This window comes from Salvelinus sp. IW2-2015, linkage group LG5 (assembly GCF_002910315.2).
Source record: "Salvelinus sp. IW2-2015 linkage group LG5, ASM291031v2, whole genome shotgun sequence".
Taxonomy (NCBI): Eukaryota; Metazoa; Chordata; class Actinopteri; order Salmoniformes; family Salmonidae; genus Salvelinus; species Salvelinus sp. IW2-2015.
Window position 1 is genome coordinate 25944118 of NC_036844.1, and position 18123 is coordinate 25962240.

An 18123-nucleotide genomic window follows, 5' to 3' on the forward strand; every position below is an offset into this window, starting at 1 on the left:
GCCATTCCTGTGTTTTCTTGGCTTTGTGCTTAGGGTCGTTGTCCTATTGGAAGGTGAAACTTCGCCCCAGTCTGAGGTCCTTAGCRCTCTGGAGCAGGTGTTCAACAAGGATCTCTCTCTACTTTGCTCCGTTCATCTTTCCCTCGATCCTGACTAGTCTCCCAGTCCCTGCCGCTGAAAAAMATCCCCACAGWATGATTCTGCCACCACCATGCTTCACCGTAGGGATGGTGYAAGGCTTCCTCCAGACGTGATGCTTGGCATTTAGGCCAAAGAGTTCAATCTTGATTTCATCAGACCAGAGAATCTTGTTTCTCATGGTCAGAGAGTCTTTAGGTGCCTTTTGGCAAACTCCAAGCGGGCTGTCATGTGCCTTTTACTGGGGAGTGGCTTCCGTCTGGCCACACTAACATAAAGGCCTGATTGGTGGAGTGYTGCAGAGATGGTTGTCCTTCTGGAAGGTTCTCCCTTTTCCCCAGAGGAACTCTGGAGCACTGTCAGAGTGACCATTGGGTTCTTGGTCACCTCCCTGACCAAGGCCCTTCTCCCCCGATTGCTCAGTTTGCCTGGGCGGCCAGCTCTAGGAAGAGTCTTGCTGGTACCAAACTTCTTCCATTGAAGAATGATGGAGGCCATTGTGTTCTTGGGGACCTCCAATGCTGCAGAACTTTTGTGGTACCCTTCCCCAGATCTGTGCCTTGACACAATCCTGTCTCGGAGCTCTACGGACAATTCATTCGATGGGTTGTAGAAACATCTCAAGGATGATCTATGGAAACAGGATGCACCTGAGCTCAATTTCCAGTCTCATTGCAAARGGTCTAAATACTTATATAAATAAGTTATTCTGTTTATTTTATACATTTGCAAAATTGGTAAAAACTGTTTTTGATTTCTCCTTATGGGGTATTCTGTGTAGATTAWTGAGGGGRAAAAAGTAATGTAATCAATTTTRGAATAAGGCTGTAACGAAACAACGTGGAAAAAGTCAAGGGGTCTGAATACTTTCAGAATGCACTGTATTTGTATTACAAACTTACCCTGTGATCAAATAAGGATGGAATCAGCTGAGCTAACTCTTGTCCTAAAGTGCAGCAAACCTCACACATTTGTACCTGTCTCCAGGTCTGTCYGTCTRTCAGTGTACCTGTCAGTCCCTGAGATGCAGTAATGTTATGCTCATAGGGCTTGAATGAGTCCAGCTGAACTGCCTCTGTGCTGGGGCTGATGACAGGGGCTTCATTTAGCCCTCTGGTGGGTCTGAGGGAGGGAGAGGCCTTCTGTGCAGAGAGAGGGCTCCYTCACAATGGAGGGGATAGAGAAGGAGATGAAGGGGTGCTTTGTGCCCTGGAGAGGAGGATCTGTTCGGGATAATTCAGTTCCTCACACCCGTAGATCCGGAGCGGTCCCCCAGTCACAACCCCCTTCCACCCACATGGCTGTCGGAAACGACGTGACTCCTTTAACGATACCCCTCTTGTGTGAAAGCCTTTGAAATGTCAGAGAGAAGGCTCCACTCTGTCATCTCAGGTGATTGGGTCACATGCTCACCTCAGGTGTTTGGGTCACATGCTCACCTCAGGTGTTTGGGTCACATCCTTACTTCTCTGTAGAGACTGGGCTGAAAGCGATAGATGTGATTCTCACTGACAGTCTGTTTCAGCAAGATGAGCTGGATCACCTCCCCCATACCATTGCCTCAGAGTGGGGTCATGTGCCAGGTTTGATCAGATCATATCACAGTGTTACGTAGCTGTTCCTGCTAACACCCTGAACTCCCATGGGGTTAGGCAGGGCATGCGTCTCTCGGGCCAGGGGAATGAAGCGGAGCGATACTGCTGAAAGACAGGATATCCCTGGACAGGAACCCTTACCTTGCCCCAGCCTCCTCTTGTCTGTCCTGCCTGGCCTGCTGACTCTATCCTGTCCACTGAGGTCCATCACCCTGCAGAGAGGGAGGAGGGGGGAGGGGTAAGGCAGGAAGGCAGGGGTCCTACAAGACGCTCCAAGGGTCATCTCCCCATACCGCCAAAGCACAGCTAGGTCTGGCCCCAGGTCCAGTTTGTGGCCTGGGCTACCTTCTCCCCATTGTTCAGATGGAAGAGAAACATCCACACACATCCTCTGGATCTGTCTTTGTCTGTTTTTTTTGCTCTGATTTAGGACAGCTGGAGATATGTGTAATGTATGACATCCCTGTTTTAATAGCATTACCYCATTGTGAAAGATGGCTGGAGTCACTCATAGCAGGTAGAGCAGTTGTGGAGGACTGTWGTGAGGGAAGGGTGTTTGTCTGAAATGGCTCATCTCCTAAACAAGGGTTTGAAGAGGGCCATTTCAATTTTACCATTATTGCCCATAAGGTTGTCAAGGCGGTTTTCACACCTCACATGCAAACCACAGCCTTATTTACAACTTTTGTAAAAACACACTCCTGTTAACATGTCAACAAGGAATAAACTCTTATTTGACCCACAATGTGCTATGGTTGGTAAATATTCCCTGGAGTTTTCCTGGGTGTGGTAACACCTTCCATACAGTCTATCAGGGGCATGTCCACTGATGATAGCCATTAGGCTTAAGGAGATCATCACTAGGACACTACAATTCTACTACTCTTCCCCTAGTCTAATGACATTCAGTGGTATATTCAAGCCTGACTATTTTCTAAAGGTGAAAGGATTTCTATGCTGTTTGACATTTTACTGTGAGGATGCCTTTGCAGCTTGTGTGTACTGTGTATTTGCCATAATTTGTATTCCATTGGAAATGGGTGACTTGATATCGGTAAGGCAGAGTGGTCTTGCATTTACCASTCATACTACTTGAAAACATTTAAAATAGTTTAAGTACCATTTGATGCTTGCCTTTACCCAGGTAGGGGCTACATTGGTCGTCTAGATGGCTCAGTGGGGTGTTGATGTGTTTATCTTGCAATAGGAGAAGGGGCAAACAAAAAAGATGAAAGATCAGTTACACCAGTGTCATTGCAGAGCTGTGCCTGTATACCTGGATCAATAGCTACAATATACATTATACAGTGTTCATTTTCTTGCCTGTCAGAAAAAAACTTTGTTCATACTGGCGCCACAATCTCAAATTAGTCTGTTTGCTACAGTGTCAGCAAAGCTATGTCGAGAACCTAAGACTAAGGCCTTTGTGGGTCTACAGTAGGGTGGCCATTTAACATTTGAGCTACAGTGGAGTAAGCAGCATCTATGTAAAAAAAAAACATGTTGAAAATCTTGCACATGCATAGAAGCTTCATACCTTTAGCTATTGGAAAGAGGGTTCCAGAGAATTCTGATCTGCAGCCATTACGTTTGAGGTAATGCCCCTTTGAAAATAAAAACTCTGCCCCTGTCTTTCTCTCCTTGTTTTAATTGAGATGTTTGTCTGTACAGTCATTTTGTGAACGTTTTTTGTCATCCAATGCAAAGTCCATTAAGATAATCAAATGAGAGGGGTTTTGAATGGGAAATCCCCATGGTACGGCTGCTGCTGTCATAAATATAGGCCCACTTGAATCTCACACACTGTTATTACATAGGAATGTTGATTTGAAATCTCTTGTGTAATCTATTTTGAAAAGTACTCTACGACATACCATCAATGCCATCTCACATAGGGACCAGAGGGGTGCAGGGAACAGACACACAAATGTTTTTCATGTTACTATGGCTAAATGCCCTCTCTAGCTCAAAGAGAAACCATGTTGCCCAGCATATGCAAGGTTCCGGCCGTGAAATCTGTACAATATGATCAAATTACCTCCATAAAACTTGAAAACCTCAGAGCATAATCTATTCAGATTCTTTCACATATTCTTTCACACTTTTTTGAACCCTTCTTTGACCCTCCCAAGTGGTGCAGCGGTCTAAGGCACTGCATCTCAGTACTAGAGGCGTCACTACAGACCCTGGTTTGATCCCGGGCTGCATCACAATCAGCCGTGATCAGGAGTCTCATAGGGGGGCGCACAATTGGCTCAGCGCTGTCCGGATTAAGGGAGGATTTGGCCGTCATTGTAAATAAGAATTTGTTCTTAACTGACTTGCCTAGTTAAATAAAGGTTAAATAAAATACAATTGTGGAGTCGGCAGATAGGGTCATATTTTTACATGGTGAACGATGCCTGGTGTGTCTGATGTGGACCAGGTCAGGACAGCTGCTGATGAGGAAGACATGGGGGCTTTGTGTGATGGGTGAAATCTCCTGTCTGATAAATGACCTAACCTTTATCAGACATGAGATCAGTTCATACTGTAGCAGTGATTTCAATCTGTCTATGGGTCTGCGTTCTGTGCGATGGGTTTAGCATGCATGAGAAAGAGGCAGAATGAATGTGTTTGTATTTGTTGGGCTTCTGAAACATGCAGAGAATTCCAACATGGTGGTTTAATGACAGAGCGCATGTTTGGGTTGTAGATTAGAGACAGGGATGAGGTTTTCTAATTGGGAAGAGTTTTACTAGTGTCTGTACATTTGAGACGATGAGAAATAAACAACAGTGATAAATAACTTCCAACTGGCCTCCAGGGCCACACTTTAACTGTTGAATCAGGTTCAGGCTCCACCAAGCCCAATCTATCCTGTCAACAAAGGCAAATATTGTCTCACAGGAGGAGTGTGGTGTCCATAAGTGACCCAGGATTAGTAGCCCACTCCTCCTATCCCCCCTACGGTCACTGATTATATCCTGAAGCTCATTACAGCCAAATCAGTTAATATTGGTGATCGTCTCTTACAGGTCAATGACCCGCTGTACGCACCACGCTTGTTTGCAAATGTCTCATACAGTATTTACATTATCGTTATTGGCTTGAATTGGATTCAGTGCAAAGCATCCCAACAATGGAACATGATAATAGTACACTACAATATTGGCACTTGTTTCAAACAAGGAGTGAATATTACATATTTTATTTTCAAATAAGCTACTGAAGCTTATATGTTGCTTGAGGGAGTGAGGGAGAGATGTGGCAGCATGGTTGCAGTGGTTTACATAATTAACATGTAAGTTCTCTGAGAAGATTGTCCTCTGTGAGTTTATACTGTATGTCCAACAAATCTTCAACAAATTTCTGTTAATCGTCTAAGGGGAACAACTGCCGCAAAGGAGCAAAGAAATAAACAAGTTGGAGGGGAAAATAGAACTCAAACATGTATTTCCTTTAGACAGCTTTGATTATGGTCTGACTGCACACAATGGGAGGGAGACTGCCACCCTTCAACCTTGTGTGCTAACAGGAAAAAGCACATTCTACTGAATAGTGTTTCCATGACATCATAACCAGCAACAGAGTGACATGAAGATATTAGTTAAAAAGAAACCTTTTTTATTACAAATCACACACATAAAAGCATTATACAGCATGTATTCACATCTTTGTCAAATAAAGACAAGTTCATTCATGCCTTCTTCAATTCTAATTCAATAAACACACATACAAATGCACACTAAAATTTAATCTGTCAGAGCAGTCGCCTATTAGTTAGCCCTTCTCCCCCTCAACAACATTTGTCAGCTGCCATCTGTCCGTCTGGAACCCCCACTCGCCGTGCCCTTGTCTCCCCTTCCAACCCTTTAATCAAACGGCAACACCTTTCTTTGACTGGCTGACTGGGGCAGATAAGACAAAGACAGTCTGGACGATGGGGTCTCACCTCTTTCCAATTAGCAAGTGCTTACAAAATAAAAACAAGAACAGCATGGTACACAGGCATGAATAATACATTCCACCAGTGTTAAAAGCCAGAGCCTTGGGACCCCCATCCAAGAGCTTGCCTTTAGTCCACACAGGACACCAGCAGAACAATATGAGCTGCTTTGTCCTTTTTGAAATACATTCAACTCTGTCCAAAATGTCTGGGGTCTGGTTTGCATCACCCTGGTATGGAGCTTGGTCCCCTGTATCAAGCAGTTCAAGGGATTTGTACAAACTTCCCAATCACTGAGAGTGGGCTTGGAGGATGTTAGTGAGTCTATCAGTTTCCTCACTCACTCAGTCTGCAGTCCACATGTATGGGGCAGGCGGATGATGACACCCCCAGGAACTGACTGGATAGGTAATTATGTCATGCACCTCTGAAGTCTTAGATGTACCTGCAGTGTTCAGGTGGAGGCAGGACAGGGCAGCTGGGGACCCATTCCCTCTGGCTGGCGTCCCTCTCCCGTGCCCTGACTACAGCACAAACATCACATCTTAGTGGCCAGCGATTGGGCCTCTGTCTTTTGGGAGGACAGGGAGCTATTTGGGCTGGCGTGCATGGCCTTCTTCAGGTTGAGCAGACAAAGGCACTGGGAGCGGAAGCGCAGGTCGAAGAAGGCGTACAGGATGGGATTGAGGCAGCTGTTGACGTAGGCCAGGCAGGTAGCGTAAGGGTGGGCCAGCAGGAGGAAGCGGAGGAAAGCACAGGTGTTTGGAGCCAGGTTCAGGTAGGAGAGGGCATCAGCGCTCTTCAGCATGTGGAAGGGCATCCAGCAGGCAGCAAACACAAGCACCAGGGTGGTGATGATTTTCAGTAGACGCCGCTTCCTCTGGTCCTCCTTACGCAGACTCTTGAAGTGGCGTGTCACGGTGCAGCCGATGAAGCAGTAGCACACCATCATGGCCAGGAATGGCAGGAGGAAGCCCAGGGCAGAGGAGGAGATGCTGAGCCCTGCGATCCACATGAACTCCTGCTGCTTCAATACATTTGATTGATTGATTGTTTGATTGTCCCCACCCAACACCAGGCTGAAGTCCATGCCACAGGAGATGCGGTCGCTGTTCTCGTCGTACTTGGTGGTTCGGAAGATGAGGGTGGGGGCGGCCAGCAGGCCGGAGAGGAGCCAGATGGCCGTCAGGGAGGACTGCAAGTGGACACGGGTACACAGCTGGGTGCTGGACAGAGAGTGCACGATGGCTAGGTAGCGGTCAAAGCTCATGGCGGTGAGGCAGAAGACGCTGGCGTACATGTTGAGCAGCACCACGTAACTGCTGATCTTGCAGAGGGCCACACCGAAGGGCCAGTGGTAGCCTAGCGCAGTGTACACTGCCCACAGTGGCAGAGTCAGCACGAAGGTCAGGTCAGCCATGGCCAGGTTGCCTATGTAGATGTCTGCTGTCCGGCGCTTGGCCTGAGACCTCCACACAGTGAAGATGACCACGCCGTTGCCAGAGAGACCCAGGATGAAGATGAGCATGTAGAGGACTGGGATGACCGAGTAGGATGGCTCCCACTCAGAGTAGTCACACATGGTGCTGTTTTCCTGCTCGTCATAGTCATAGTCATAGTAGTCAGGGCTCTCGGTGGTTGTCCACGGCTCCATTCTTTCTTCTCAGAGTATCCTTTCCTTTTCTTCTTTCAAAGTTTCTGTTATTTGATCAGTTTAAATMATTTGATCTAATGTATTAATAAAATGTATAAAGCAATTAGAAACGTAGTCCAAATATGTGTGCAAGAAGTTCAGAAAAAGCACGAGTTTCAAAATAGTTCCTGCTCAGTCGAGGGCAATTTTAGGTCTGGTGTCACAGTGCCGGGGCAGGCTGCCTTTTTAAACCTAGGCAGTTCTGCACACACCCCTCTGTCCCCTCCTCCCAGGCCGATCCCAGCACTCCCAACCCCCCTTTCCCATACGCTCTCGCTCTTTCACCAGCACCCATTCCCCCCGTGACTCCCTCACATGCCCTTGTGAAGATAACTCTCCAATAGCCGGTAAGCAGGGCTCAATTATTAAAAGCGAAACCGTAATGAAATTACAAATAGGGAAGTTATGAAGCACACTTTTACGGTCTTTGAGACTGTAGCCTATTTGTGAAAGCGCATCTTGTGGATCTGCCACACATTTTACAACCTTCAGAAGTCATAAGAAGTAGAATTTAATTGATATTAACACCATTCGTTTTATTGCCTGTCTTGGCAAGCCAGGGCAAGCCACTAGTCGAACATTTGACAATTACAATAATAAAGTGACGGCATTTGAGGGGAAACCACTGCTAATCTGGCAATTGTACACCCAAATTAGAATATACATTACCGGTCAAAAGTTTTAGAACACCTACTCATTTAAGAGTTTTTCTTTATAATAGTGAAGACATCAGAATGATGAAATAACATCTATGGAATCATGTAGTAACCAAAAAAAGTGTTAAACAAATCAAAATACATTTTATAATTGAGATTCTTCAAATAGCCACCCTTTGCCTTGATGACAGCTTTGCACACTCTTGGCATTCTCTCAACCAGCTTCACCTGGAATGCCTTATCAACAGTTGCCACAAATGCTGAGCACTTATTGGCTGCTTTTCCTTCACTCTGCGGTCCGGCTCATCCCAAACCATCTCAATTTGTTTGAGGTCGGGGGATTGTGGAGGCCAGGTCATCTGATGCAGCACTCCATCAATCTCCTTCTTGGTAAAATAGCCCTTACACAGCGTGGAGGTGTGTTTGGTCATTGTTCTGTTGAAAAGCAAATGACAGTCCAGCTAAGCACAAACCAGATGGGATGGCGTATCGCTGCGTAATGCTGTGGTAGCCATGCTGGTTAAGTGTGCCTTGAATTCTAAATAAACCACAGACAGTGTCACCAGCAAAGCACCCCCACACCATAATACCTCCTCCTCCATACTTTACGGTGGGAAATGCACATGCAGAGATCATCCGTTCACCCACACCGCATCTCACAAAGACACGGCGGTTGGAACCAAAAATCTCTAATTTGGACTCCAGACCAAAGGACAAATTTCCTCCGGTCTAATGTCCATTGCTCGTGTTTCTTGGCCCAAGCAAGTCTCTTCTTCCTATTGGTGTCCTTTACTAGTGGTTTATTTGTAGCAATTCGACCATGAAGGCCTGATTCACACAGTCTCCTCTGAACAGTTGATGTTGAGATGTGTCTGTTACTTGAACTCTGTGAAGGATTTATTTGGGCTGCAATTTCTGAGGCTGGTAACTCTAATGAACTTATCCTTTCCAGCAGAGGTAACTCTGGGTCTTCCATTCCTGTGGCGGTCCTCATGAGAGCCAGTTTCATCATAGCGCTTGATGGTTTTTGCAACTGCACTTGAAGAAACTTGAAACGTTTTTGAAATGCTCTGTATTGACTGACCTTCATGTCTTAAAGTAATGATGGACTGTCGTTTCTCTTTGCTTATTTTAGCTGTTCTTGCCATAATATCGACTTGGTCTTTGACCAAATAGGGCTATCTTCAGTATACCCCCCTTACCTTGTCACAACATAACTAATTGGCTCAAATGCATTAAGAAGCAAAGAAATTCAACAAATTAACTTTTAAGAAGCCACACCTGTTAATTGAAATGCATTCCAGGTGACTACATCATGAAGCTGGTTGAGAGAATGCCAAGAGTGTGCAAAGCTGTCATCAAGGCAAAGGGTGGCTATTTGAAGAATCTCAAATAAACAAATCAAAATATATTTTATATGACTTTTTTGGTTACTACATGATTTCATAGTTTTGATATCTTCACTATTATTCTACAATGTACAAAATAGTAAAATAAAAAATAAAAACTTGAATGAGTAGGTGTTCTAAAACTTTTGACCGGTAGTGTACATTTCCATGTCAATGATCACACAATAGCGGAGGTGCATAAAGTTGGTGGCCCCCATGCACTTACCACAAATTCCTTGTTTTGCTAGTTCGCTGTATTGTACATTGCTCTCCGTTAGTCTTTTTTTTGTAAGGTCATTAGCAGATTATACATGATCCCAATTTTAGTTTCAAGACGCCGCCGGCAATTAGAAAAACAGAAAAAGTAGATTATGCTGATTTATTGGCACATTGAACATATCGCTCGCCGTAGTTTTAAAACTCTTTGTGGATAGTGCTAAAATCTGAATTTTGACACCTGTATGCACATTCGCCATTGCAAAGGTCTGCTTGTTCAATCATGTTGCTTGTATCGTGTGCAATGTAACAAATGAAATATGTTATTACTGCAGTGCTATATGAGTATAACACAGTATTTAACATAATAAATGTTAATAAATGATCAATTATCCTGGTCTAGCAAATAGACATTGATGGAGAAGATTAGCTCATAAAATATTATATTATAAATATTATATTCTCTTTTAAATGGGAATTTGTTCTGCATGAAATAAGACCGAAAAGGGTCTTTGCCTATGTTGTACATGTACAGTAAATGTTTAGCTTACTGTTTTCTTATCTGACCATTAGATGTCTTTGCGTGGGGTCTACCCTATCAGTGGGGTCTGCCCTATGTTAGTCCTAAAGAACAAGAAAATATTATTTATTATAATTTACCTAAAAAACAACCCCAAGAAGCAGCATACTTTTTCGATATAGGCAGCCAGGAAGAATTGGTCTGCGAGGGCTCATCAGCTCAGACATATTCCCACATCCAGGACAATGTTATTGTTGGCCATCACTGCCTGATATCAAATTACACTACATGGCATGTGGACACTGCTCGTCGAACATCTCACTCCAAAATCATGGGCATTAATATGGACTTGGTCCCCTTTTGCTGCTATAACATCCTCTACTCTTCTGGGAAGGCTTTCCACTAGATGTTGGAACATTGCTGCGGGGACTTGCTTCCATTCAGCCACAAGAGCAATAGTGAGGTTTGGCACTGATGTTGGGCGATTAGACCTGCCTCGCAGTCGGCGTTCCAATTCATCCTAAATGTGTTTGATGGGGTTGAGGTCAGGGCTCTGTGCAAGCCAGTCAAGTTCTTCCACACCGATCTCAACAAATCATTTCTGTATGGACCTCGCTTTGTGCACGGGGGCATTGTCATGTTGAAACAGGAAAGGCCCTTCCCCAAACTGTTTCCACAAAGTTGGAAGCACATAATCATCTAGAATGCATTGTTTGCTGTAGCTTTAATGATTTCCCTTCCCTGGAACTAGGGGGCCTAGCCCGAACCATGAAAAACAGCCCCAGACCATTATTCCTCCTCCACCAAACTTTACAGTTGGCACTATGCATTGGGGCAGGTAGCGTTCTCCTGGCATCCGCCAAACCCAGATCTGTCTGTTGGACTGCCAGATGAAGCGTGATTCATCACTCCAGAGAATGCCAATGGTGGCGACCTTTACACCACTCCAGCCGAAGCTTGGCATTGCACAAGGGGATCTTAGGCTTATGTGCGKCTGCTCGGCCATGGAAACCCATTTCATAAAGCTCCCGACGAACAGTTCTTGTGCTGATGTTGCTTCCAGAGGCAGTTTGGAACTTGGTAGTGAATGTTGAAACCAAGGACAGACAATGCGGTACACACTATAGCACTCGTCAGTCCCGTTCCGTGAGCTTGTGTGGCCTACCACTTTGCGGCTGAGCCATTGTTGCTCCTCGACGTTTCCACTTCACAATAACAGCACTTACAGTTAACCGGGGAAGCTCTAGCAGGGCAGACATTTGACGAACTGACTTCTTGGAAAGGTGCCATCCTATGACGGTGCCACGTTGAAAGTCACTGAGCTCTTCAGTAAGGCCATTCTATTGCCAACGTGTGTCTATGGAGATTGCATGGCTGTGTGCTCAATTTTGTACAACTGTCAGCAATGGGTGTGGCTGAAATAGCCCAATCCACAAATTTGAAAGGGTGTCCACATACTTCTGTATATATACAGTATATAGTGTACATCACAACAGACTCATCATAATTTTTTCCCCCTGACTGATCTGGTGCTTTGGAGACAGTCAGAGATACTCATTATCCTGTGGGTCAGTGTGTTACTGTGAGGTTGAGAGTTGAGACCTGGCCTCATAATTTTAAATACAAGTGCTCAATAGTTTGTCTGATATCCACTCAGAAATATGATTTTGTCCAAATGGTTTAGTAGGTGAGAATCATCAGTTGACTGATGTTAAGTGAATCTGATCTAGTCGCTGTATATCCATGTTGAAGGAGCCCAGGTGGGAAGGCTCATTCTCTACCCTCCTCTGTTTCTCAGTAGTGTGGCAGCAGTGGCGCCACAGCCCTGACCCTCTCAGACACAACTATCACTCAACAATCTGCTCAGCTGGTTCCCTCCTCCTCCATCCCCCTATTCCTGTCTCACCCACAGCTCTCTCTCGCTCTCCATCCCCCAACCCCTCTCCACCCATCTCTCTCTTCCTCTGACGATGAGCCAGAACCAGGATATGTGAAAGTCTCTGGTTCTCGTCAGTACTAGTCTTCAAGCGTCACTTACCCTACATTGACCAGTTATTTTTGTTACTTATTTTAGTGGTTTGTGTGGTGAGTAACCTGGTCGAATTGTCTTTCTCCCTTTGCTCTGTCTCCTAACCCACTCTCTCTCCTTGGAGCTGTCTCCTGAGCTCTCTTGCAGCTCGGAGCAGGAAAGGAGCAGAGTGAGTTGAATCAAAGCAAGCTTCCCCTGTTCTAATGTGGCTCTATTTATATGTGAGGTTGTAATTTGTGCAGCATTGTAGGGGCGTTGGGAGGATATGCTGGTCAGGGCCGTGAAATCTAAAGTTAAATAAAAGATTACACCTAATCCCATTCACACCCACCCACCATTCAGCACCATAGACTTTATCAACCCTCTAACGAGCAGATAGGCTAATTTGACCGAGATCAGAGATAAGAAACAGATGGCYAATGCTGATGATTAACATGAACGACACCTTCCAATCTTCCTACGTCCATTGCAATGTTGCCCGATGTGTCGACCCATGTTGCCCTGAGAGATTCACTGAAATCCAAAGGAATTCTAACTTTTCATTTTGTCAGTCAGTGTGAGCTTAGTTCTGTTTTTCCAACATTCCATTGGTGTTTTCTCTCTAAATTGCCCACCTGTTTTTTAATAGATCGTTTTTGCTACTGTGTGCTGTTTATTTTGCTCTCATCCTCTCCTGTGTGGCCTTGTGTAGTAAATCATGCACAGGCAAGACACCATGAAGCTTCCTATACATGTGTTCTGCTGTTGAGCACATGACATCTCATGTCATCTCCTGTTCTCGCCCAAGGCCTCTATAATCCGTTGGTCTACATAGCAAGTTTTGAACAAGTTAAAAAACGTTGCTATATCGAAAAAGAGAGGTATAAGAATGGAGACCACACACAACCAAACAAACGCATGCATACACTCAAAAATTCAAGAATGTACAAACGTACACACACACACACACGCTACACATACAGACAGAGGGTCTACATATGTCTGCATGGCAGCTGAGAGCTCCTTTGATGTGTGTTTATGAGCCAGGGTTCTGTTGTTTTTTTCACCAAATGAGTAGGAGGTGATACGGCAGGGTGTGTGTGGTGTGTTTTGGTGCGATGTGTGTGTGTGTGTGACAGAGAGAGGGAGAGACAGTCAGACAGTTTGTGTGTGTGTGTGTGTGTGTGTGTGTGTGTGTGTGTGTGTGTGTGTGTGTGTGTGTGTGTGTGTGTGAAGCTGTCAGAGACCACATACATTTGCCCCCTGTAACTTACTGTGACAGCTGGCTCTGCGGGGATTGATTTGTGAGCTGACCAACATTGAGCCAGTCAGTAACTACTACAGCCAGTGACATACAGTACATATCTGTTTTATAACTTTATATTTAGAGTGTACAAACACATAACAAACACTGAGGAGAATAATATTGAAGTCACACTAGTGAAGTACCATCAATGTCAAAATAAGATCGATATAGTGTACAGTCTCCAAAACTAACACCCCTTCCCGGTTGGAGTGCGCCCATTTGGGCACCTTTATGGTTCATCCCCCTGTCCTCTCCACCTCCCTTCAACCAGGGGGATAAGATGGTTTACACCAGCCTGTTAAGCACTGGGGCCACTGTTGGGGAGAGGAAGACCACATGACGGAGAGTGCGACCGTCTGTTTGAACATGTAAACAATCATAATGCATCTGATTGATTGGACATGTATCTGATTGGACATGTATCTGGGCTTCTGTGAGACCTCAGACTGCCTGATACCCTTGGCTGGTGCTGAATGTTCATGTGAGAAAATGTCATAACACTTGGATGTGGTCTACCACACAACACACACCCATATGACTTGCTGCTCAAAAGCTAGATCATGTCATATCATGTCTCATGTCTGCAAGGAACATGGGCTAGCTGGGAGAAACACTTGGACAAACCGGCCAGGACCTGTGTCTTGTTTCACTTGTTAGGAAAGAACCCACAAGATAGTCAAAGAGAGGGGATTCAATGAAATGTGAATAACTGACCTCATAACAGGCCTCTCTATTGAGTTCACCTCCAGGCTGCTTTGGAGGGTTTAAACATTTTAATGAATGTGAAAAAACCTAGTTAAAATTAAATATGCATAATTTCCTTATTTTCTTAACTGCATCCTGCAGACAGAGAGCTATACAGAAAGCTATGTTCTGTCCTAGATTTTGTCTTGTCCCACAGTGACCCAAGCGCTGAGAATACTGAATGAGCTTTTTGAGGCTCATCTCGTTTTTTTTTTCTCTGCTTCCTCTATATATAAAAACTTATGAAATCATTGTACTGCACCATGAGGATTTCCATTTCAGCCTTCCCCAGCAAGACGTTTTTGTGTGCCCTACACACTTTAAGGAGTAGCCGTGCATTTAAGCCCCTCAACATCCCAAACACACACGTGTGGCTGGATGATCACACGCACCCAGACCTCCGGTCTTCATCGTCCTGATGATGGAGCACCGGTGATTAGAAATCTGCATGATTGGGCCTTTCCCTCTGTCAATTAGATGAGGTGAAAGATGTAAGCTCCCGGCTGCTGAGGAGGAAGCATGCAACCAGTGCTGTGTTCACTTAAATGTCCCTTATCATCCCACGTCAGACAACCTGCGACTAGGGTTGCAAAATTCCCGGGAACTTTCAATAAATTCACTGATTTTCCCAAAATCACGGCTGGAGGATTCCCGGAATCAGCAGGGAATAAGCAGGAAAACCAGTGAATTTATTGAAAGTTTCTGGAATTTTGCAACCCTACCTGGGACAAACAGAGGAGATAACGGGCCCAGAGCATTACTACAAGATTTCCTCCCTTGCTTTTTATGGCATTCCATGTGCATAAGCGACATGCCAGTGGAAAGGGAAGTCCACTCTTAGTGGGTGCATAGTTTCTTTGTCTCATACTGAAGCTTTCTTATGGCATACTTGAGAACAGARAGGGTATGGTGGGAGCGACAGTTTAGCCAAGAACTTTCAGTGATCCTCAGTGAAAGTAGAGCAAATATTCAGTAAGTGAAAGTAAGACACAACAACACTTAAATAAATATAGGCATACAGTATGTAGACATGGTTTATTTTGTATGTTACAATGATGTGAAACTAAACTGTCCAAGTTAGTGCCAACATAACTGTAACTTTGTAAGGATATGCCATTTCTGCATTTGACAATACACCACAACCTTGTAGCATAAAGTTCACCCCTAAACGGTTTGAGCTTAGTTGTACAGACAAAGTTGTATAGACAAAGCTACCCAGACCACTTTCTATGTCAGAAAACAACATAAAAAGACCCTCATAGAGTGTATCCACTGTAACCACTCTGTTTCAGCACCCCTGTCACCCCAAGAATAAGGTTCACATGGTGTTTTTCTGACCTCATTGCCCCCATGCCCACTTCCTGCCCTTTGGACAGACAAAACAGCGAGAGCTATCTTGAGCTTTGCTTTAAACCCTGGCTGACGCACCAGTGTCCGGTCTCTGTTTGTTTCCACACTTCACGACGCTGACTACCTTGTTCAGATTAATCATCTTCATTTCAMTCGGTTGTTGTCTTTATAAAGGGGGACTGTGTAATACAAATATTTATAGCAAATGTGTGCACAACAGGGGAAATCCCGATTCATTGTTTTAATATTGGGTATAAATAAATAGCTCACTGTTCAGGGTCAGCAGTGAGAGTGCAGCAACTAGCATGTGAAGATGGGGAGCCAATGTGTCTCTTAAGCAGGAGAGACGGCAGAGTTTAGACCACAGAGGGAAGAGGAGAGAGCGATTCAGAGCTAGTTGGCTATAACAATTGGGACAGCAAAGCAGCATCCCAACCTAGCTGGCCCACAGGTCTGTTAGCGCTGATAGACATGGCCGCAGCAGGGTCAAAGGTTCAATAGGGACTTCCTGTCTGGCACAGGATGTGTACCAGTGCTTCAGGAGATGATCTTTGTTTGGGTACCATAAGATGTTGTTTTTGCGGACTAGGTAAGGCTGTGTATAGCAATAGTCATGTAAACACTTTACTCTGCTTATCTTAATAAGCGTAAGGTCAAAATCGAACTAAGCATACGCAGATTAAAATACCTGGTACTTGAGCAATCTTTCAAATTATTAGGACATGTAAACAGCTTAATTGGCATTCCAGCTGTGTATTTCATCTGCGCATGTGCTGGTAGCGCAAGCCTCCCTCTTACGCAAGAGTGAGATTGTAAAAACTGAAAGTAAGTGTCTTAGAAATAAAGTTTGTATGTGAAACCTATATGTCCCAACTCAAATACACATCACAAAAATAACATGGTCGCTGTGGTAAAACATTTATTTTGAGTGCCGATTTTCTGCCTTTACCCTGGGCTCTGGGAGTCACTTAAATGGCTATATTGGTTTGCTTAGTTGTTTATCAGGGGCTTTGTGGAGATGTAACAATGAAGCATTGAGGCAACATACACACAGCAGACGTTACGTTTTATTACCTGGTTGAGGATGCAAAACACTGGCTGATTCCTTTGGATTTGATTTAATCTMGGAACCGGTTGCATCCTAAATGGCACCCTATTCCCTTTATATTGTACTCCATTTGACCAGGGCCCATAGGGAATTGGGTGTCATTTGCTACGCAACCTGGGTGAAGATAAAATATGACTCAGGGGGCATAGAGAAGAATAATSTAGAGTAGAATATGATGGACAATTTTCTCTGGCATCACCATTCAATAATYTACGGCAAGTTTCAGTTTAATGCCTAGCTCTATAGTTGTTGAGCTGACTCAATAAGACAGTGAAGAGGACCTACTTTTCAGGTGAGTATTTACTGTAGTTGCTTATTCGSCTAAAATATAAAAAAACAGAGACCCGTTCCAATTGGACCCGAGGACAGTAAGACCTGTTCCGAAAAGGTCTGTGGAAAAACCGTCCTAAACAGACCCGCGCCGGTTCGGATCCGAGAGACCAGTTCAGATCCAAGAGAGAAATGAATATCAGACTGGGCGCTGCCAGCGTCATCAATAAATGAGCGATATTGGCCAAATGATCCACAGTTACGTGTCCTTACACTGCCTATAACATATTTAAAAAATATATTTGTTGTGTTTCGTGTGTAGCATTTTTACAACTTTTTAGCCTATTGTTTTGTTGTTTTTTACTTTCCTAAAACAATAAATTGTCCACCTCATGGTTCAGCTGTCAGAGATTTGAGCACTAAATGCATCAGGGCATTGCATGCATAGACCTATAGGCGTCCACTGTATGATTTTAATATTTAAAATATATATGTATCAAATGCAGATTGCATCTTTAAAGAGGCAAGAAAAAGTATGTGAACCCTTTGGAATGACCTGGATTTCTGCATAAATTTGACCTACATTTTTTATCTGATCTTCATCTAAGTCACAACAATAGACAAACACAGTCTGCTTAAACTAATAACACACAAATTATTGTATTTTTCTTGTCTATATTGAATACATCATTTAAACATTCACAGTGTAGGTTGGAAAAGTATGTGAACCCCTAGGCTAATGACTTCTCCAAAAGTTAATTGGAGTCAGGAGTCAACTAACCTGGAGTCGAATCAATGAGATGAGATAAGAGATTTTGGTTAGAGCTGCCCTGCCCCATAAAAAACATTCACAAAATTTGAGTTTGCTATTCACAAGAAGCATTGCTTGATGTGAACCATGCCTGGAACAAAGGAGATCTCAGAAGGCCTAAGATTAAGAATTGTTGCCTTGCATAAAGCTGGAAAGGGTTACAAAAGTATATCTAAAAGTCAGTCCATGGTAAGACAAATTGTCTATAAATGGATACATTTCAAGCCACTGTTGCTACTCTCCTAGCGTCCCTGCAAAGATGACTGCAAGAGCACAGCGCAAGAATGTTCAATTAGGTTAAGAAGAATCCTAGAGTGTCAGCTAAAGACTTACAGAAATCTCTGGAAGATGCTAACATCTCTGACGAGTTCACATACCTAAACACTAAACAG

At 44.2% G+C, this 18123-nt stretch overlaps 1 protein-coding gene across 1 annotated transcript; it reads right to left on the reverse strand.

Annotated features, from left to right (window-relative positions):
- Nucleotides 1-5151: 5151 nt before the first annotated feature.
- Nucleotides 5152-7500, reverse strand: LOC111964123 (apelin receptor B-like). Its single transcript, XM_023987861.1, has one exon. The coding sequence runs from the start codon at nucleotides 7313-7315 to the stop codon at nucleotides 6200-6202; it is 1116 nt and encodes a 371-aa protein (XP_023843629.1). The 5' UTR covers nucleotides 7316-7500; the 3' UTR covers nucleotides 5152-6199.
- Nucleotides 7501-18123: the final 10623 nt, after the last annotated feature.